The sequence below is a fragment of the Poecile atricapillus genome, chromosome Z (assembly GCF_030490865.1).
Source record: "Poecile atricapillus isolate bPoeAtr1 chromosome Z, bPoeAtr1.hap1, whole genome shotgun sequence".
NCBI lineage: Eukaryota > Metazoa > Chordata > Aves > Passeriformes > Paridae > Poecile > Poecile atricapillus.
In genome coordinates, this window is record NC_081289.1 from 123,217,523 (window position 1) to 123,240,211 (window position 22,689).

At 36.5% G+C, this 22,689-nt stretch overlaps 1 protein-coding gene across 1 annotated transcript in view; it reads right to left on the reverse strand.

Annotated features, from left to right (window-relative positions):
- Nucleotides 1-22,689, reverse strand: part of HOMER1 (homer scaffold protein 1) — an 85,796-nt gene that overhangs the window by 50,433 nt on the left and 12,674 nt on the right. Inside the window, exons 2-4 of the mRNA XM_058827805.1 lie at nucleotides 12,579-12,735; nucleotides 6,100-6,231; nucleotides 1,563-1,655 (exon numbers count right to left, since the gene is read on the reverse strand). Coding sequence (XP_058683788.1) covers nucleotides 1,563-1,655; nucleotides 6,100-6,231; nucleotides 12,579-12,735 — 382 coding nt within the window. The remainder of the gene's footprint in view (nucleotides 1-1,562; nucleotides 1,656-6,099; nucleotides 6,232-12,578; nucleotides 12,736-22,689) is intronic.

A 22,689-nucleotide genomic window follows, 5' to 3' on the forward strand; every position in this document is an offset into this window, starting at 1 on the left:
GGTTTCAACTGTAAAAAGAACTCAGTACAGGAAAATGAACAACATTAATAGCTCACACAGTTTAGGAGAAAGTTTTAACCCTGATGAACTGCAAGAGAAAAGCATCTTGTCTCTGAGTGAATAGCTCAAATTTACATCCAAACCACATAATAAGTCACTCTGTGTGACAGTGTTGGATTTAACTTCTGAGTCCAAATTATTAATCAACGTGTCAAAAGAGAAGCATAATAATTTTTTTGTCTATAACATCAAGTAACTAGAGTCCTGGGTGAAGCACTTCACTGTTTCTAAAGTCAAGTGTATGTTACTGACAAGCATATAATATTGAAAAACATACTTCCATTGTCTCTGGGAATTTATCAGAAATTTAGAGACAGTAAAGTAAACTCATAAAACTCCATGCCTTATTTTCATTCCATTTCAGTGGAGCAAGCAGTTTCCCATTAGCAGCAAAAGCCAGCCTAGCATTTGGGCAAAATGCCTATTGGGAAAACAACATGAGGCTTGTTCATTGTGTATGTTCTGATTTCCACTGACTTCTCTTGCTAGGACATCAGATGTAGCTTTCTGGTAGCAATAAAACTATTTGTGCAGCATGCTGCAAACTGCCTGCCATCCTTACTCCATCAAAGAGCAGGAGCCTATTGCAGTAAAAAGCACTGAAGAAACACTGATTCAGTGAAAAAAGACGCCTCAGAAAAAAGATTCAATCTACTCAACTCAGGAATCCCTGCTGTAGTTTTGAAGCTGTTGCATTCTCCAAGAGAAGGATTTGCTGTTGTCTTTACTACTGGTTAAAACAAAGCTAACTGAGTCAAAAATCTTGGGCAGGGGGAATACAGGAGATGGGGCATAAAAGCCTCAAGGGATTATTTTTTTCAAAGCAAATTCAAAGTACTCATAATTAATTTTAGTCATAAGTAATATAAATACGAATATAGTAACTGACTCTCTGATCATGCCTAGATTAACTCAGTTCATGTTTTGAGACACCTTTTATAAACTCTCCCTGTACATCATGGATAACTGTAATAAAACTCCAGAACCAGTCTCTGAATGTATTTTCCTCCTTCAATGCATCTCACAAGAGAAAACTACACAGTAGGAAATAAGTAAAAATAGTTTGCTGTTTCAACCTTTATTTTTGGTGCCATAATTGTTCTATAGAAGTTATTTACAGTGCACCACTAGAAGTTTTGTGGATACAATGGGAAATAGTACAAAAAGTGTTTAGTATAGCTCATTTACATAATCATGTTTATTAATTTTCTTGGGAAAGCTGAAATAAAGGAAAAGGAATATAAAAAGCACCCAAATTTATTATAAAGCAAGTCCTTTTAACTTATTTGCAGTATATGTCAAAAGTATTTTTAAGTATTTTATTTTCTTGACACTCTTTCTGACCAAAGACAGGATTCACGATAACTAAGAAATTAATTTTCATTTTTAATCTTAATCTCTTAATTTTAATCTTTAATTTTTAATACACATTTATGTAAGGAACAATATAGTAAGCAGCATAGACAAGAAGTATGATGTTTGATTCAGGCAATAAGACTCACTTGAGAGGGTGTACTTGTTAGCTCCATTTTTTCATGGGATTTTTCCTTTGCTATTCGTGCAGCTTCTTTGAACTCCTGAAATTTTTCAGCAAACTGAAGATACATATGTTAAAAGAATAAAAAAAAAAGAAAAGAGAGAAAGAGTAGGCGTGAAATAATATATTACATGCAGAACAGAATGCTGTACTTTGCATTTCACAAAGTCAAATTCTGTCAGTAATTTTTAAAATTTTTCTCCTTATTAGATACTCATTTAAATGAGTTGCACAGTGACATATCTTTCAGGCATAATACACACTCTTTACATGTCAGGAAAATGACAATGAAATGAAGCATGATCTGTTGCTGGTAGTTTTAAGAAACTCACCTCAGAAATGGCTAATAATAGGGACAAACTGCCTTGCATAGCTGCTTTCAGATTCAGATTTTACCCTCCTCAAACAACAAATAATCTGTTTCTGAAGCCTAATGCGGTCACCATGAGCCTGAAAAGCTTTCAATGTAATTTGTTCTTTCATGACTGAAACAATACTAATTTCTTCCCAAATTTTAACTGTATTTTTAATTTAAATAGCTAACTAGAAAAGCAAACAAAAGGAAATACTGTGTTCATCTCTAGAAAGTTCATTGACATCATTCATGTTAAAGAACAAATTCATTGAACTAGAACTGCCTATATTGAACACTAAATCATGAAATTGCACATGGAACTGCCTTATGAGGCTTTATTTCTATGCTACATGTACCTATTCCAGAAAATAGCTAAAGCAGCAATTTAGAAATATATGCCCCCTTAATCCTGAAAGAATAAATCAATTTGGTAAGAATAGGGCCTGGTTTCTCTGGATAGAAAAGAAGTTGGCTTCATAGTTCTCATCTTTCCACTACACTAATTGCTAGAATAGCCAGCAACACATTAGTTTTTGTGTCCTAGTGCTTTTATACAGAACATTATCTTAATATGATCAACTAAAGAATGAAATTATTCTGCAAAAATATCAGAAGCTTTTCCAGCAGCTTTTAAATCTCTTTGGCAGCAGCATATGAAGAAATAGTTTTGCACTCTATATATATACACAAGGTACAAAGGCTACATTTTGTGTGTTACAGCTTCACCAATTATTTTCAATCAGAACTTCATTTACTACGTAAGACCTAAAAAACCCTACTGTCTTTAAGGCTTATTCTGGTAGGCTACTAGTATCAGAGGAAATGTAATTTCTCTCTACTTGTATTCTGTATTTCATTTGTTATGTTATTTGAAAGCCTTTTTTTCCTGAATATTTAATCCAGCATCAAAACAAGTCTCAGAACAGATGATGAAATTGGCAACAGATACCAGAACCAGATAATACTTTTTTAAGGCTTGTGCCTAAACCTCAAAATCTCATGGGTAATTACTTAAATCAGCCTTAAGATCAGAGAATTATTAAATGGCAAATATGATGCTGAGGTTTGGAATAAATGGCTGAAGACAAAGGCAGTAAATATAACAGCCATAGAAACATTTTAAAAAAATATCATAAATCAATAGACAGTATTCTAAGAAAGAGCCAAAAAGCCCAGTTTGATTGAGATTTTCACAAAGTTTCTAGCATTCTTCGAGACAAACAGGTGATGGATAATCACTATAGCTATCTCTTAATAAAATTCCTCAATAACAAGGATGAGATCTCATGGTATGAAAGGAGAATTCTTCTGGAAGATCACCTTTTTAAGAAAAAGGTGAAGAATTGTGCATGGAGACTACATAAGGCTGCCGCCAGTAACCATGGTGGCACTTTCCACTTAGCATATTCTTTAAGTTTTAATAAATAAACCAGGTAAGAAAAGCAAGAGGGTAAGAGAGCAAACCCTAAAAGGAGTATTTCTTCTCATATATCAGGATACTATCAAAAGTATAGATGTATTCTGAATGAGAAAGTAGTCTCAACTTCTCCTGAAAGTGAGAGGACATTCTGTTTCTCCTACTGCAGCAGTAAGAGGGACTCTACTAACACATTGTGGTCCTTTGAATGTCCTCCAAAACAGGTATCTTTCAAGAATCACCAACATCTGATGGAGCAGTCTTGAGATGAATTTGTGGTATAACATTGATAAAAGGCCTAGTGAACAGATATAAAAGTTTAATTAATTTTCCTCTATACTTTGCTTGTATGTGGAGATTAGACAGCCATTGATTTTGCATCAGACAGTCTCACTCCACTAATTCCTATTCACAATAATTGTACAGAAAAGAGGTTGCCATTGTTGCACTCTACCCTAACAATTAGTTCAGAAGGACAGGGACATGAGCACAAAAAACAAATAGTACAAAAGTCAAACATGTACTATAAGATATGCAGACAATAATGTGAGAATAAACAGTTTACTTTATCTGCTGTGATTATTTGCATCATTAAACTGGGGAAATTGGTCATACGCTAGACTAGCTTTTTTTTTGTGGTTGCAGGCTGCTTTTGCTTCCTAGAACTTAAAACACTTACAATCCTAAAGTGCTAGCTGTATCAGAGTGCTCTGGCAAACCTGGCTGTGATGCACAGAAGTGAGAGTAAGTAATCTGAAGGAGAAACAAAATGAGAAAGAGAATATAGATACAATTTCTTTAAAGTTACAGGGCAGATCTAATTCAGGTCTTTTGATTCCCAACCAAATATCGCTACCACTTCCAGTTGCTGATCAGCTTCTAATCTAAAGAAAAGTTTTCTTTCCCCATAAATATGTTTACAATTTTTTAAGTAACACAAAAAGATTAATCTTTAGGAATTTAAGTAGCAGCTAAATTGGCAATTGCAACTCACATGAATATCAGCTTAATAATTAAGATGTAATACAACAGGAACAGTATGATGAAAAGGACCCATAGATTCACCCTAATCTTCAGAAAAGGTCTGTGATTTTGTGTTTTTTCTTAATAAATTTGCTATTCTTCATAAAACAGCACTCTGAGTAACAGCTCAGCAAAGAATAAATTGAGAAAAAATGTCTACTGTAGCCTTTCAGATCAATTTTTTAACAACAATACACACCTTTATGTCAAAGGCATATTTAAAAGTCCCAGACATCTGTTTGAGGGCAGTGAAAAGAAGGGAGTTGAAAGAACTGTAATTAAAAAGGAGACAGAGGGAGGACAAAAGGAGTTGAGGACAAAGCACATTAAAAAAAACCCAATGTATTTTCACTGGCAAGGATAACCTAGAACTAACTCAAAGTCAGGCAGAGTGTGAATGACTACAGCAGGATGTTTTGCCTTCAAAGAATCACCAGTGAATAAGAAAAACAAGGTAGTCTACAAGAGTAGTAAGCTAGATTAGCACTTGTGCTAAAGCCATTGAAATATTAAGAAAAGTTATTACCATGTTGGTAAGCAAGTGCTTCTACACACTAACAGACGAGGTTTACAAGTTCACTGAAGCAATGATAGGTATGCAAATACATATACAAAGCCAGAATCACTCAGAATGTCCTGTGTTAGTGTTGCTTTGTGGAAAGGAAAACCAAGTGATTACAAAAGGAAGAAATCTTACAAGCTTGATGCTTGCCGAAATAAAGTAGCTGTACTGGGTCTCATTTTAACAGTTTTCTGGCAGGCTGTGCTTTTCCTTGTATAGTGACAAGTTCTTACTCAAAAGGGCTGCTTTGATTACTCTTCCTTCAAACAGATAGCCACCATTATTCCTTCCTGAAACATGTACATTTCTTATTGCACTTGGGTGTCCAAATCTTTTAACTCAAATATGAAAATTTTCTGCTTAATATGAAGTATTTAAACTTGGACTGAAGAAAAATCACACTTCTACAGTTTCCTCATCTGCCAGGGCAGTAGCAAAAACAAAAAGTAATGTAGAAAGGATGCTCAGAGGACCTGTGCCATCAGTTTGAGAAACAGGGATTGCTGCTTTTCTTGGAATGAGGTCTATTTCCTTCCGGCAGAAGTAGACTAGAAAAGAAACTCATACATCGCACATACTGCTTTAACAAACATTTTAACTTTTGCATTCCAGTAGACAATGTACTTTCCTTTTACACTGAATTTATTTCCCATTAGCTTTACAATTAGCTTTTAAAGGCTGCAGACTTTGAAATAACAGTAATTTAATGTACTACATCATAGAAAAGTGAAAGTGAATGTAGCCTAAAAGACAAAAATACATTTGAAGACTACCAGCAGTTTTTTTCTAGGAGATCTAAATACACAAGAACCACCAAACTGTTTACTTTTTTAATTTCTATCATGAAAAACTGTAATGGAAGAACAATTTTTAAAAAAGAAAAACCTAACAAATCAGTAATTATTAAGCATTAACAACAAAGTGTAAGAGGCTTTAATCTCACCTTAATCTCTTTCATCAGTTAAAAGAAAATTTGCAGATATCACACTCTTGTGCTTTTACATTTTAAGGACTCAGACAGAACATTTTTTGAAAATTACTTTTAAATAACAACAGTAGTGAGTATTGAGTCAAGATATAATGAGAAGAATAAAATACACATAAGTAGCTTCACTAGCTGAAACATTGCCACTGGTCATACTTACTTTTGAAAGGTGATGTTCAGATGAAAATCCCAAGCCATAGACTGTATTTGCCCTACTATCTGCCCACTGGCCAAACTTCTGTGATGTTTTAGTAAATGTCATGTTGGGGGTGATGGTGCTGTTTATTATTGCCTGAAAAAGGTAATAATTGTAAAAAATGGGCTTAGTGGTTTGTTTGTTTTTTTTTTTTAAAGGCAACTCATAATTGAAAATACCAATATTGTAGGCAATTATCTGAATACACCGAATGAGACACACACTGGGAACTAGAAAACAGGTTTCTAGTTCAATCCCAGCTAAAATTGCAAAGGAGTATTTTTGTACACATTGTGTAAAAGGAGGAAAAGATGGCAAGGGGAGTAGACATCAATTCACAATTGCAAGCAATCCTTTAAAGTTTCTACATATAAGGACTACCAAAGCCCTTTTTTGTCTCACAGTTGTATTTCTCTGTCCCCTAAGACAGCGCCTCTTAAGTTGTCTGTCAACTCCACTGCTGCTCTCCCCCAACCCCCGCTGCATATGAGATTCTCACTGAAAAAAAAACTCAATAAAACAAAGGAGCACATTTTCTTTATAAATTTCTGTTCTACAAGAGTCTGTTTCCTTCACACACATACAAGTGAGGATAACAATGGCAGGGTCATACACCAACTACAGAAGTGGAGTTACTCTTGTTATAATTTTTTTCTCTAGCTCTTGTTCTTGCATTTATATAAATCCTCTAGCATTTAACTTCTGATAATACAAACACAAAATGCAATTACTAGGTGATAAGCTTGTTTCACTGAAGTTTCACTGTGTATTTAAACAGTATTTCCATCACATTAAAGAGTACATATGGAAGTACAAACTGTACAGATGTGAAGAACGTAACACTATTTTCTCAGGATGGTGACTGAGCAACTTTACCAACATAGAGACCAAGAACTGCTCTCCTAAGATCCAGATCCTCTAGAAGTCAAAATCAGGCAATACTACTTGAGTGATATGGACTTCTGGATGGATATTGAAATAGCTAGTTATTTATAGGAGTTTTCTTTGCACCCTTTGCTTTTGCTGAGAGATTTGGGTACCACTGGAGCAAATTAAAATTTTCTAAGAATTCTACAGGGCAAGACTGAAAAAATTAAAGCTGAGGGACCAGCCAAGCTCACAAATAGCACCAATCATACAGTGATTCTTACATGAAGTGATAAAGAGTGTTCTTCTCAAGCAAGGAAGTTCAAGAGAATACACTGAACTACAACATGTAGAAAGACAAACATGCTGCAGCACAGATAAATTTAACAAAACTCTTTCTTCGTAACTTTGGCAGATTCACTGCCACTCACATCACATTAATGAAGATGAGCAAATCTGCACATAGCCAATTCTTTCTGATGACCTTTGCCTCTAAATACAAATTTTGCCTATGACTGTGAACAACTCCTTGAAAATTCTGGAAGGCCTGAAAACTTACATTTGAGCCAAGAAGCCTTATCAGATCAAAGAGAGGATTTGCTGTGTGACCAGAAAACGGAGAACCATCTCTAGCACTGCCTGAAAGACATCCTTCAGATTTCATACAGAAGCTGCTCAGTGAAGTCCCTAGTACATGAAACATGACTCCTTTCTTTACGTATAAGGTTTGGAGCTCAGATAAAGATATCAGACTTCTACTTGCACAGTCACAACTGGCCGTCTTGAAAACAGTCTTGCCCATAGCACACAGGACAAAATAAAGAATATTGAATATTGAATTTGAATATTGAGAGAATTGAAATATTGAGAGAATGAGAATATTGAATCCTGTGAGACAGGACTTCTCAGAAAAGAGGTGCTGTGGAACTCTTTTTTACTTGTATGCTTCTTATCTTCTTTTGCACTAGTAGTGGTTGGAAGCCCACTTTTGAAAAACCAGGTGGAAGCCCAGAACAGAGCTGTGCAAGCTTATTTAATGCTCAATCTCACTGTGGAAACTGACATCAGTAATATGCTTGAAATTAAATATCTTGAGGACTGTGTAGAACAGAATTTTCCTCCCAACTCAAGCTCTAGCTATGTTGTCTAGTCTGCTTAAGACTAGGCCCATCCATTGCTTGATTAATTGAAACCTGCATCACATATTTGAGTATTACGTCATGGACATAACTTCCTCAGGTCAGAAGAAGACTCCAATGCCAGACAGCTAAGACCTCCAAGCAAAACACAGGTTTAAAGCCTTCATAACTGCATTCCTGCAGCGACAGCAGCATAGCTGGTTGCAGTTTAACCTAGTCAAAAACCTGGGAGAAATGCTTTGGCTGACCACATGACAGGCTGCAGGATGGAAAACCTCAACAGAGTGCCTGGTCCAGAATAGGATAGCTTTTTTGACAGCAGTCTGCATTTAGGGTAGGTTATGTTGACTGTCAAACCACTTTCTTGAGAGAGAGAAAAGAAGAAAGAAAACTTTTTAAAAATAATTGTGTTGAGAGAGAGTTGACTGTGATTCTTCCCTTTATTTTCCAAGAGAGAAAAATAAAGATGTTTCACTTCAGTACTCAGTAGACAGTATTAATCAAAACACTGGGAAGACTACATGCAGATCCCAGTAATAAAAAAAAAAAGAAAAAAAAAAGAAAAAAAAAAAAAGAAAAAAAAAAGTCACTGAATTTACTAATTTTACAAGGAAAAAAAGTTTTTCCATCTTCTGTAAATTAAAAGACTTGGTATGCTAGGTCTCTCACATGCAAAAACATGCTTTCAAAAGTATAATGCTAGGCCATCCTACAAATACAGTCCAGTATCAGCTACCTTGGGAAGGAACTAGATACCAAGCCCTTGTATATTCAGCTTAAAAAAACCCATTTATTTTTAGATCAAAATTTTTAATTAAGCCTGTCTTATCCATTCAAATGGGTACTGCTTTAACTGCGCTCCTCTAATCTGTATTTCACTGCAGAGTTACCAGTATAACTAGTGTCAAATATTTCATCAACTTTTAAGAATGTTGTTTCCAAAAATGAACAAGAACATCTTAAAAACAGAACAGAGTCAATCTAACAGGAAGACATTTAGCTTTTGAAGAAAACTGATTTAGTTATCTTCAGGGTTTTTTTGAATTATAAAATGGCTTTCATGTTTCCCTTTCATATTACTTTAGCAATGAGAAAGTAGGGCATATGTCTGAGCTGTTCATTTTACTGACTGCAAACCTAACAGCTGCAAGATATATAGTAGTGGTCAAATGATTTTATGATTTTATCTTGTACTAAAACTTATGGCAATAATAATTTAAGACACAGAACTTTTTAACTTCTTCAAAGGAAAATCACTGAACACTTGTGCATACAGGTCTTACTTAAAACATTTAAAAGATTGTCACTTTAAAGTGAGACAGTAATTAATATAACAAGATCATCTGCAGTAACACTGATGGGAGACTTGAATGAGTAATAATAAATGCAAGGTTCATGGAACCTGCAGACTGACCACTCTTTTCCAGAGTCTTCTCTTGTTCTAGATGAATATGAAATTTTAAGTTCATTTTTCTACCTTGTATCTGTGAAAAAAAATTATCAGAGAATTAACTATCACAGCGAGAACCACACTACTTGATCTCCTTCCTTTTCTCAGAGATGGTAAGAGACAAAATCAAAAAGACAGTGGGACTTGGAATAATCCTAACATCTGCCTGTACTGGTACTGGAGAAATAATGGAAGCTTTGTTCCATCACCCAAGAGAAAGAAGTACTAAAAGACATATTTCCAAGGAACTCTGAAATGAGTATATACTTAATGAGAACTGAAAGCCTTAGCAACAACTGCTCAATATTGCCATTCCATACTACATAAGAAATCTTATTTTTCAGGCTTCCTCTTGATTCTGAAACTGGTAGGAGAAAAAGTTCACATAAAAGATATTTACTCAAGAGGTCAGAAATCAGATTCCAATTGTATCAGATTACTAGCATCAAGATTTCTCTGCCATGGGCAACAGAGCTCCAAATACTGTGCGTAACTATCAAATATATAGCCTGTACACTGAACATCTTATGGTCCTAGAACATTTTTTGTAGTCAAGGTAGAGGGACACGCATCATATCTGGTGCAAGATATTCAAAGAGGAGACTGTAGCTTCAGAAAACATTACACAAAATGCATTAAAAGTAAGCATAAGTTACATCTGTAGGACCTGTCTTGGCTAAATCAAGCTCAAATAAGGAAAAAACCCTTCCTTTCGAAATTAATCAAAGACTCCATAAGCAAATCCAGACTGGGAACTGCAATGCACAATAGGGGAGTGAAGGTAATGTCCTTAAATGTTCTTTTGTTTTCAAGAAGAAATGTTTAATGACTCTCAGATAATCAGTACAGAAGTTAAATTTTATCCAGGAATGCTTCTGAAATGCACCAAATTAAAGAGAGAGAAGAGTGAGGGACAGAAATAGGATTACCACTCAAATCTAAAGTGTACCTCTCTCCAACATTCCTTAGTGCAGTCTGGGTAAATATACATGTGAGCTGCCTTTACTTACTGACTTACTGTTCAGCACCTGAGAGCTGAGCACATCGTTCTCTCCACCATACAAACCCACAGGATGCTGTAAACCCCACGAGCACCCAGGTATACAATAAAACCTGTCTGGATCTATTCCCTCTGAGGGAGGGTCATGACAGCTTCAAAACCTGTAGGGTAAAGCAGTTTTGGCCACTGCAGCATGTTTTGTCAGCAGTGCTACTGACACCCAGCTATATGCCATATAGCAGAGACTCTCTCTGGGTGCACTCAAAAATGTTTTATATTTACATTTTACTCTTTGCACATACCATATTGTATATAAACAGACATGCTTAGAAAAAAAGATGGGCTTTGAAGTAAAAATAAAAAAACTCTCTGGAAATTAGGCTGGAAATCCACTTAAAATTCTTCCATGTATCCCTTCTGCTATTCACCAGTGCATGTTTCAGAGCAGCGCTGTGAATGCCTGAAGGAGTGGGACTCTCTTAACCATGACTGGGATTCTTCTGGGATCTTCATCTAAGACTTGGATGAAAACATTATTAGGATTGCAGCACCCACAGAGTAAATAGAAGTGATGAACTGCATTATCAATATACCTTGCCATTAGTACTGGATGTAAAGGGAATGCTTCAGTAGACAAAAGAACAACTAAACAGGTAAACAACTATTTGACAATTTAATTCAGCAGGCATTCAGCAGGAGTTGCAACATCAGGATGAAGGCAGAGTGGATGTCAGAATAAGGATTTTGCATATTCTCCAGATCAGTTAAAGCACTGCATTTTAAAACTGGTAGTTATAAATATGATTTCATACATCATCTAGTTCTAATCACAGTGTCTTTATTCATAAATACTGATTCAAAAGGTATTTTAATTATTTGACAGAACTAATTGAATCATTTGAAGAAAGGCCGAGAAGGAAAAAAAACAAAGTAAGACTTAAAGCTGGGAAAAATCTGCTGGGCTCTGATTCCAGTCTCAGCCACTTGAAGTAGAGATTTTTGACTATGAGATCAATTTCTATATACTTCTTTGTGACAGAAAATCTCCTTTTACATTTAAAATAGCAATATTCTAGATATTTTAAAAATGCAGGGTAATAATTTCCATCTTTCAATAAGTATTCATAAAATCTCCATGAATACTGCCATGCTTTAACAGAGTATTTTGTTTCCAATCATTGTGAACTGATGTATTTCCAAAAGCTTGTAATGAAAGTCTCTGGAAAGGATCACAACTTTTCATTACAATCTGTATATTTTTAATGCCCTTAGTGTAGAGTTTTCTGCTACACTGTTTGTAAAGTTACTGCTATTATAGCTATGTGGGTAGAAACAGTCAAGGATTTTCTGCACATCAAATTAATTTCTTAGATAACTTAGATTTCTTTTTACAAAAGCAGCAACTCAGCACAATATCCTTTCTAGTTAAAACAGAGGAACAAACAAACTAAACAAACAAACAAAAACCATAAAAAACCCACTAAAACCAAACCGAGTCTAGATAAAAGCTTACCGTTTATTAGGCAGGCTTTATTAGGAGGCAATCCTGACATTCTCTACAGCAAAAATTGGAAGATTACATAACAAAGGATTTACTAAGTGATTATGGACACTGAACAGATGTCCTTCATAATACTGAAGTTAATTATATTGATAAATGACTGACCACAGAAATGAAAACAAGTTATTGTAACCCTATGCGTACTTTTTGTACAATTTTTTTGTCTTTTTAGCCTTCTCATAGCATTAACCGAAGAACAGGTCATCAGTTCAGCAATAGTTATTGAGGTCAATACAACCACATGGAAAACAGAATTTACGAAGAAACACTTAAAACATATAATGAGGCAATGTTGCCCTTTTAAAATGTCATAATCTGTTGGTCAGATAATGATACAAACATCTGAGAAGAAATATGAAGAACATCAGACTAGAAAATAGTAACAAAAATGTTCCAGAGAACTAGGTTTTCTGAAATAAAATGTACCTTTGAGCCATCCAAACTGATTATCCTGTAGACATTTCTTGTGCTGTCATAGAAGTAGGACACAGTAACAGCATGCTTGCTGGTGGGAACCCAGTTCTTCTTAGTGTTTGGGTCAATCTGGAAGACATGAGCTCGGGTGCTGAAGATGGGTTGTTCCCTGAAGGACAGAGAAGAAATCATTAATCTAATTTGTACATACTATCTTTGCACACAAGCTATCTGCCATTTGTGCCCATTTGGATGTACACAAGTTACTCTGCATGATAAACCTTGTCTCTTCTGAGTGTGTTGCTGCATAGAGCACGTAAGTTTGTTAAGACATATATGCAAGCTAAATGCAAGTCTTCTTTGGCAAAAATCAGCATTCAGTTGTGGATAAACACATCTCTAACAGAGACAGCATCTATTAGACATCTCTAATAGAGACTCAGCACTATCCCATCATCTCCCCAGATCTTCACTGCCCACCTATCCCTTTAAATTAAATGGCATTAATGCAAGTGTAACTTCTCTCACTACACTGCACACTGCAGAATGTGCATAACTTCAAGTATAGTTCTCCAAAACCTTCTAATACTCTGATTATTCTCATCAATTTTAGACTACAATCTGGATCTGAACTGGTTGATTCAATGCAATTGAATGCAACTCTAAAACTAGCATTAATTAAGGGCAGGAACACGTGTTGTGAATCCCTCATTCTTTGGAGCTCTACACCTGAAGGTATTTATAACAACACTAAATAATGTAAAAAATACATTTTAACTTGTAAATTGCTTAGCAAATACAATTATATGAGGCAGAAAAACCTTTATTATAATTTAGAATTTACAGCTTTTTTCCCCCATGACCACTACCAGGTATGCAGCATTGCACAGAAATCTAAAAATATTTTACTATCACTAACATGGTGATAAGATGGCCCTCTACAATAGAGTGACCATATCAGTGGACAGGGGAGGGCTGTGGATGTCAGTTATCTGCACTTCTGTAAAGCCTTTGACACAGTCCCCTACAACATACTTCTATAACATACTTCTCTCTAGACTGGAAGAGATGGATTCAGTGGATGGACAGTTTGGTGGGTAAGGATATCCTGGTTGGTGTCTAGGACTGTCACATCTAGAGGCTCAGAGTTCCAATGGACATCGGTGGTATGTTCGTCAGTGACATAGAGAATGGGACTGACTGCACCCTCAGCAAGTTTGCACGTGACCCCAAGCTGGCACAGCTGAAGTATGGCATGCCATCCAGAGGACGAGCTCTAGGTGAGGACCCATGGGAATCTCATGAGGTCTGACAAGACCAAGTGCAAGATGCTGCACCTGTGTCAGAGCAGCCCTGGTACCAGCACAGGCTGTGGTGAACAGATCACAGCAGCCCTGCCCAGAGGGGCTTGGGGGTGCTGGTGGGTGAGAGGCTGGATGTGACCCAGCCATGGGCACTCCCAGCCCAGAGAGCCAAATGTGTCCTGGGCTGCATCCAGAGCAGCGTGGGCAGCAGGGCCAGGGAGGGGATTCTGCCCCTCTGCTCTGCTCTGCTGAGACCCCACCTGCAGGGTTGCATCAGCTCTGGGGACCCAGCACAGGAAGGACCTGGACCTGCTGGAGTGAGTCCAGGGAGGCCACAAAGATGGTGAGAGGGATGGAGCACCTCTCCTATCAGGAAAGGCTGAGAAAGTTGAAATTGTCCAGCCTGGAGAAGAGAAGGCTCTGGGGAGACTTTATAGCAGCCTCTCAGTACCTAACGGGGGGCTACTGGTGGTAGAGGGACTTTTTTATGAGGGCATGCAGTAATAGGACAAGGGGTGACGGCTTCAGACTGAAAGAGGGCAGGTTTAAATAAGACATTAGGAGGAAATTCTTTACTATGAGGATGGTGAAACACTGGAAGAGGTTGCCCAGAGTAGATGTAGCTCTTCCATCCCTGGAAGTGTTCAGGGCCAGGCTGGATTGGGCATTGAGCAACCTGGTCTAGTGGAAGGCATCCCTGCCCAGGTAGGCAGGTTGGAAGTATCTTTAATGTCCCTCCCAATTCAAACTAATCTATGATACTGTAGCTGTCAGTTTAAATTTAGCTACATTTTAATGACAAATGAATCAATTTGTCTGTATTCTAAGAAATGCTGCCATCAAATTCCAAAGATAGTAAGTAGCAGGACTTTAGGCTGAATTTAACATTTTAGGTATTTTGAATCTCATTTTCAGAGTGTGAAAAAACACACCCTTTGACCTGCCCTCATTTTCTTTTCAGAGGTATGTTTTTAACACTTTTGTTCCCCAAATAAAAGAAAGTGAAAAAAAAAACACAGAATTTTGGGTACTTAAAGGGGTTTAATTTGGCCTCGCTACAAAGAGTTCCATGTGATCTCTCAAATAGCTCCATTGCTTGGCAGGAAGAGCAACTTTCAGTAGTAGAATTGTATTACTCAGCTGGGAGTCAAGATTCCTTGAAGTTCACCAGATGACAGATATGGTTTTCTCCCTATGCTGGGTGTTGGATGAAATGACAGAAGTATGAAGAACAAATCAGAGATAGCAAAACAGAGTTTCAGTAAAAGATAAAGAAGGAAGGGAGGCCAAGGGGATCTATGCACATGCTAGTTCTCCACAGAAATGTACCCTCATCACCAATTCATCTTTTCCTTGTAAATCACCAGCCTATAGGAGGTTGCATAGCTGTTTTCCTCATCCAAATCTCTTGCACACAAATGTTATGCAAAGGTGGTGAAAAGGCTTTTACAGACCTTTTGTTTAACAGAAAAAATAAATTATTTTTGCTCTTTCCAATATCTACAGTTACTTCTTCAATCATACTTAAACTTAGTTGTCTTCAATACTAGATCTACTTTGTAATTTACCTCCCAGTTAAGCATATGCCAGTATCAAGGGATGCATATTAATATAATGCACCAGCTCTTTAACCCTGGAAAATTAAAGAGCCCATCAAAAATATGGAAACAATCTTAGCAGCCTGACAATTATTTTGATGGATATTGACACTGAAAGGAAACTACAAAGGCTCCAACCATGTTAATTAAAGACCAAAGAAGAACTGAATCCAAGATGTAGACGTGTGGTTAATGAATATACATTTGACCAGCACTGATGCTCAGTTCATTCCCACAGTTCACAGTACAGTATATCACATATGTACACATGGGACTTTCAACACATCAGAGGTTAGGATTTTAATATGTAAAATGTAGGTGAGTACTATATGGTTAAAGCTAGTCAATGAAAGTCAACTGTTCAGCCCTGAGATGCTGCTCTCCAGCACTCCATTTTATCATCACAAAATTCTTCCAAAGCCTAAATATCCTCAATTTGTTTGATGAGGTCGCCTGCATGTTCCTGCTGATTGATCAGCAATGCTGCTCAAGACAAACCAGAGCACTTTGCAGGGCAGAGTGTGAGTCTGGCATAGACAGTAGAGTTAGGTATGGAACAGTATAAATGAAGCTTGCTTCCACTTCTTTAATCACTTCTGATAAAACTAGAGTTATAGTCTTTTCTTCCTCTGTTTTAAGTATAGCTTTACTGAATGACAAGCTGTCTTTACTCCATGAAAAAAGCATAGCTCCCTTTGTTATATGAGTTGGATAAATCATGATTTTGCCAGATTACTGGGGTAATTAGGATTTTTTTCTGACAAAGACAGACAACTTCAGATGACTCTAGAATTAGACCAGTTTTGACATTTGACGATGAATATTTGTAAAGATTATTTCTGCAACCTAATGGAAGTTATAGACTATATATCTACAGGATTAAACGTGCTATAGAACCAGTCACTGAGGCACCACTGAAGTCCTTCAAAGCTGCTGTAGAATTACATCATCTGTACTTTTCTGTAGCAACATACTATATAGAGCTATTTAAATTTTGGATTTCCTAAAACATCTGTGAACGAGCAACAGGTAATGTATAAAACATATAAAAATATTTGTAACTTCAGCCAATACATCTTTACATAAAGGTTTTGCTCTTCCATTATCCACATAATGGAGGACATGATGCCCTCCCAGTCTGGAAGTTTCAATCAAATGAAATAATATTAATTATAGGAGTATTAGTTAAACAGGAAGATAGCTTCCTCTTTGCCTTCCTTGATGGTCAAACAATTAATATGGGGTTTTTTTTAATTATAATATATATTTCTACGTATAAAAAATAAGCCCCCTATTTTTCACAGGGTCACAGAATAAAGTGAGTTGGAAGGGATCCTCAAGGATCATTAAGTCCAGCTGTTGGCCCTGCATAACACCATTCCCTTATTTTTGTCCATGTGGAGTTGAGAAAGGAAGAACAGCTTTAAAGAAGAAAAATCAATCCTGTAAAAAAAGCCAACAAACTATCCTACCAGTTTCTTATTCTTCCCTCTCTTCTCTTCCCCTTTAAGCTTTCTCTTCTTTATCATTTATTATCAGAACATATTCAGTCCTCATTAAAGACATTAATAGGAACTAAGACAAGAACTCCTCACTAATTACAAAGCAAAGCAATTCATTTTTCCAGAAATATACAGATGCTGAACAAAAAGAAAACAAACTAACAAGAATGCCAAAGTAACAGTTTGACTATTAGAAATGTCTGCTCAGGCATGGCAGAAACATTAAGGCTCATATCCTGCTGTTCTTAATTGCCTTAGGCTGTAACATTATGGTGGTCAAACAAGAAGTAAGTGCCAAGTCCGCCGGGACCCAAGATGAGTAAAGAAGCATAAGAAATATCACATTAGCAGGCAGAGTCATATCAGGCTTTTCCATAATCAATATAAAAATTCATTCATTGATACATGATCAGTCCTCAGATAAGCTTAGGAGATAAACCTGTTTACTAATAGCTGAATTAATAGTTTCCAACCACTCTTCCCATTTTGACAACACAGCCTTTATAAAGAAAAATGCAGACTGCTCAATATAGGAAACATGTTACACTAATCAAAGATTGCATGAAAGAAGCTTAAGTTAGTATAGAAGGTTAGAAAGTACTGTCCTTGCTAATCCATAATTAATATATGCTTCTTTTTTTAAAAAAGTGTCTATTCTTTAACATCAGGTACTTCTACAGCACTAGTGGTAAAGACCTCTTTTTGCTTATTTCTTCCCTCACACTATTGTTTAACATGCCTCTAAAATTATCTTGAATGCCATAAAACCTATAATTTCTCAAGGCTGGGATTCCATTGTCTTAGTTACTCTGAAAATAATAAGGCCACTGAAAAGAAAGTATGAACCTCTACAACATTTCTTGATGTTCTACTTGCCTGCCTTTACAAAAAAACCATTAAAAACTAGATACAACCCTCCCTTACTCCTTCATACTGGGCTAAATTGACAGTGTTTTGGCAAAGTTGCTGCACTGTGTAGGATGAGGTAATGAACTACCCTGTATGGACACAAGACCAGGCCAGGATTGCAGATGAAGACAAAAGAGGCATGGGTGATGTCTCTTAAGCAAGAGCTGGAGCAAAGAGCTGCCCAGGCAGAAGCAGACAGCAGACACAGAAATATGCTAACACTGAGTGTCTGTGGCTCAAGGAGGAACAGAGTTTTGAAAAAATAGAAATCACCACTGGAACTGCCTGCCACCTGGAAGTTTTAAATTTCTGAGCAGAGGTATTTTCCCCAACCAGTAAGATGAAAAGGGAATGAATAAGCTTGTGTGATGGGGTCAGCTCAGTTTTGATCGTGAAAATTCCATGAGATTTGCATCAATGTCTATTTCTCCAATACGGATCTTACGAACTACAGTGCATTAACCAGACTTCTTGGCATTGATGCACATATACAAGAGTGTTTTCAAAACAAGTCCAACAAAATGTGCTTTGGAGATTTTTTCTTGTTGCAAACAGATCAATGTTTCATCCATCAGGTTTCACACACAGAGTTTCAGAGGAAGATGATGCCGACATGCAGACAAAAACAGGACAGTATCCCTGTGCTCAAACAGGAGTGCAATCACACTCCAAGCTGCTTGGAGTGGTGGAGATGGGACAAAAAGCGTGTTGTCCTCATGCCATTACAGGCCTGGGCACAGCAGACCCTGCCACATGGTAGACAGCATGCTCAGCACACAGGGTCCAGCAGTCCTGAGGACTGCAAACCCCCACAGTAGGCATCACACGTTTTGCAGGTGGTAATTTTACATACACTGAATTCTGGGCCTCTATAATAGCTGTCATCCAAGGAAATTTCTCCCCAGGTCTGACAACATGAACACTGCACATGGTATTTCAGGCATTTACTGATTATCCTCAGATTTAGGATAGGACAAAGACCTTTGTCTTTTTCCAAATGTCAGCATACTAATCCCACAGCTTTTTCCTGGTGTCCTGCTAGTCTTAAAAATATTCTCCCCCAGCTTGTTACTGAAGCTGTAGCAGGCTTTTGTTACTCTAAGCAGCTTGAGAAGAGATTCCTGAAAAGAAATTAAGAGAGTGATTAAAAGTGCACCTCTAGTCAAAACTAATTCATAAACTACAGCATCCAAACACAGTCAGTACTGTTTAAGCAGTCAGAATCAACAAGCTCTGCAAACAGTTCAAAGCAACAGGAAACCATAGAATTTTTCATGTTGATAAAAATGCTCTAAGGTCTGATAAAAATTGTATACATTTCAGACAAAGTATTGTATAACACTGGCTTCCATTGTATGGAAATGTTCTGAAACAATCTTTTTGTGGACAGGAAGTAACTAACAATACCTTTAACAATATCTTGAAGTTAAAATTGTAAAATTGAACAAACATACTCGGTGGACTTGTGTAATGACTACAACTTCAGATTTTGCTTTTTGTCTTAAACACAACTTTCATATAAAGTGTACATATACAATAACAACTTTCATATGTAAATACAAGCTCTGAGATAATAAAAAAGAAGAGTTACAATCATGTAATCAAAATCTCTCCCACACTACCAATGGTTTATCTAGTTCTACACCTACATTCCTCGACCTGTTTTTGCTGTTACATTTTGGGTTTGAATCCGGTCTATTTTCTAAAACAGCAAATGTTTAGAAAGTTGCTATGAAAAAGCTTTTTTTCTGTATCAGTTAATACACATACCTACCTGTTTACCTATAAAGTTCAAAATATTAGCTTTACAGACTGTGCTCTGTAGCTACATAACACTGCACAGGCAGTGCCTTCAAGCTTTTTGCTAAGCTAGTTTGTTTCCATTTAAGAATCAGCTTTTAGTATTAGATATTTAAGCACTTAGGAGTTAGCATTACATCACAATTACCTGCCATAACATCAAATACCCGCCATTTTTCAGCATTTGAGGGGATAAAGATTACCTAGAGACTTCCACTAAACCTGTTAGGTTAAGTAAAAATTACATTTACCTTACCCAGAAACATAATTATATATTGTCCATTACATTTTCAAGGACCTTAAATTTTAGCCAATTTGTTTCAGCTCAAAGTAGGATATTACACAGTACTTAGAAAGACATAAGGTATAGGAAGTCAGTAAAAAAATAATTTAGTGATTATCAGAAATCTATTATCTTAAATCTATTCTACAATTCACAGGTATGCAATCCTATAAAATAGTCAGTTTGGGGAACAAATGGATGACTCTATCTGTGCCAATCTCAACCAAATGCTCAGGAAGCCCACACACAATACCTTCCAGATGAGGAAGGGCAAGGAAAGAGTTAGGGGAGTTTCATGCACTGTGAGACAGCCACTGACAGCCCTCAAAATGTATTGCCATCACATAAAATCCCAAGAGTTAGGATACCTTGGGAAATAAAGCTCTTGTTATTGAACAAGACATTCTCATTTGAAGACAAATGAGAAGGTTTACCTAATCTCATTCATCTTCCATATGAGCTTCCATTCATAAGGGACTCCTGAAGGAGCTTAGTAAACTTCAGAAGAGTAAGGAGCTTTTTCCTCAGCACAGATTTACATTTGGCTGTAGGACAGCACAGGCATTACAATCTCACAAATTAGTAACATCAACACCATGGAAAGTGGCAGAGTTGCAAAGATGAGGGCAAGTCAGTGCCCAGTACTTAAAATTAAGGCTTTTACAGTAGAGCAAAGAAAAATTCCAACAAATCTCTTAGATTTTTGGTATAATGACAGTGAATATAGAGCTGTTTATACTAAAGATTAATAGTATTAATACATAACCTGTAGGTTATGTATAGGGCAGTGTTAAACTGATTAAAAAAAAAAAAAAAGAAAAATAAACACTGGATTTGCTTTTACTTCTTTTACTTCTGCAGTTCTCTGTGTGTGTTTTAAATGCCTGTTCTCCAATGCCCCCATATGCTGCTCAAGTTCAGCAGGTAGGCCATCAGCTGAAGTTTTGCAGGAAACATTCAAAGTAATAATTTATCACTGATGGTGAAAGTTACTCCCATAGTTGAATGATGGTCCATCTCTCTAAGGTTTTCCTTTTTTTATCCTTCCACACAACCTTGAAAAGATCATTTTCATAGCAGGAATCAAGGAAGAGTTCTGGGAATCAAATGAGATAATAGAAATCGTATTATCAAGTACTCAGTTTTATCTTCATAAAGCCCTCACTTCAGTTTAGTAACTTTTTCAAGGTATACAGGTATCTTCAGAATTTTTCTAGGTACCTAAGTGATTATTCCTCTAAATTGTGCAAGTAAGCTGACAGAGGTATCTCTGAACAAATGTTTACCTTAAATTTGTTTTCATTACAAAATTGGATAGAACTAACCTCGAGCTTTTAATGACTTAAGAGCAGCTAAACTATGTTACATTGAATTTTAGAATAGATATTTATCTATAGTGAAAATACTAAAAAATCATGATAGTAAAAAGTTGTATATTTTTCTTTAATTTTGCTCTGTTCAAAGATTCTTGTCAGGAAGTCCAGAAAGGAGTTCTTCTGTCTTTAGAACCAGACAATTAATTTTAAGATGTACAGCTATTTTCCACATCTAGTTACTAAAAGCATTTATCAGAAGCCAACAAAGAAACCCAATTTAGTGTCAGGTTCTAGTATATGAACAAAGAATCCTGAAATGACAGTGTAATGAGACATTTGTGAAAGAAGTCTAGATATTAACATTCCTACAAATAGCCCTTACATGCAGCAAGCTAAACTATGCCGCATCTGGAACAAGAAATAACCAGGAAATGAATATCAAAAAATACTGGTTTCCCTCCATTCTACAGCAAGGAAATCCAACTTAGCCACACTTGTAACACAAGCAGAAAAGAGAAGAAAGCAGAAGTGGAGAAATACCATTATTCATGTTTGTTAGTAAAATAAGTTTAAAAAGACCTAAAAGCAATCCACAAACAGGCTTTCTTGTTAGTTCCCCAAGTTACTTGATACTCTCTGTACAGAGACAATTTTTCCTTTGCCATCTTCATCTAAAATCTCCCAGCAATGGAGTTCTGACAATCAGACTACTCTTACAGAACTCATGCAAATATTTTAAGGGAGAATATTAAGTGGTTTAACTGCTTAGTTTGAATTTCTACTGTTATTTCACACAGTACTTTAATAGAAAGTCATTCCAAAATTAAGTTACAGTTTCCTGTATTCCTGCACCACCAATTTTCTGGAGTTTAAATGAATATATTTTCTAGACATGGTCCTCAGGATCAATATCTATAGTCTTCAGAACCATTACAAGAACTACAATTTTAAGGAAAAAAAAACACAGAAGAGAAAGAAAAAAAAAAAAAAAAAAAAAGAAACCCCTTACACCAGCAGCACAAGCACTGTTCTCCCAATAATAGAAGCAGAGAGAACAAGAGCACAAAGTTGCTTTGGGATCCAGAGACATTGCTAGTGAGGCAGGAGTTCCTGGACTGCTTAACAAGCAGGCCCAGCAGCACTCTTCTTTTCAGGGGCATGGAGAAGGATAGAGAAATGAGGAGGAAGGGTCGAGATGGGACAAAATTTTCAATCTCTGCAATCTCAAGAATGCAAGCCTACTCATGACCGGCATGTTTTCCTTTTCACATTCCACAAACACCCTCAAATTAATTTATGGATTCTTTAAGAGATAAAGTTCAGTAGTTTCCTTTGCAAAACCATATTCAGCTTGTGATATGGGCTGTTTATGCTACTCACAAATAACAAATTAGACCAATTCTCACCAAGG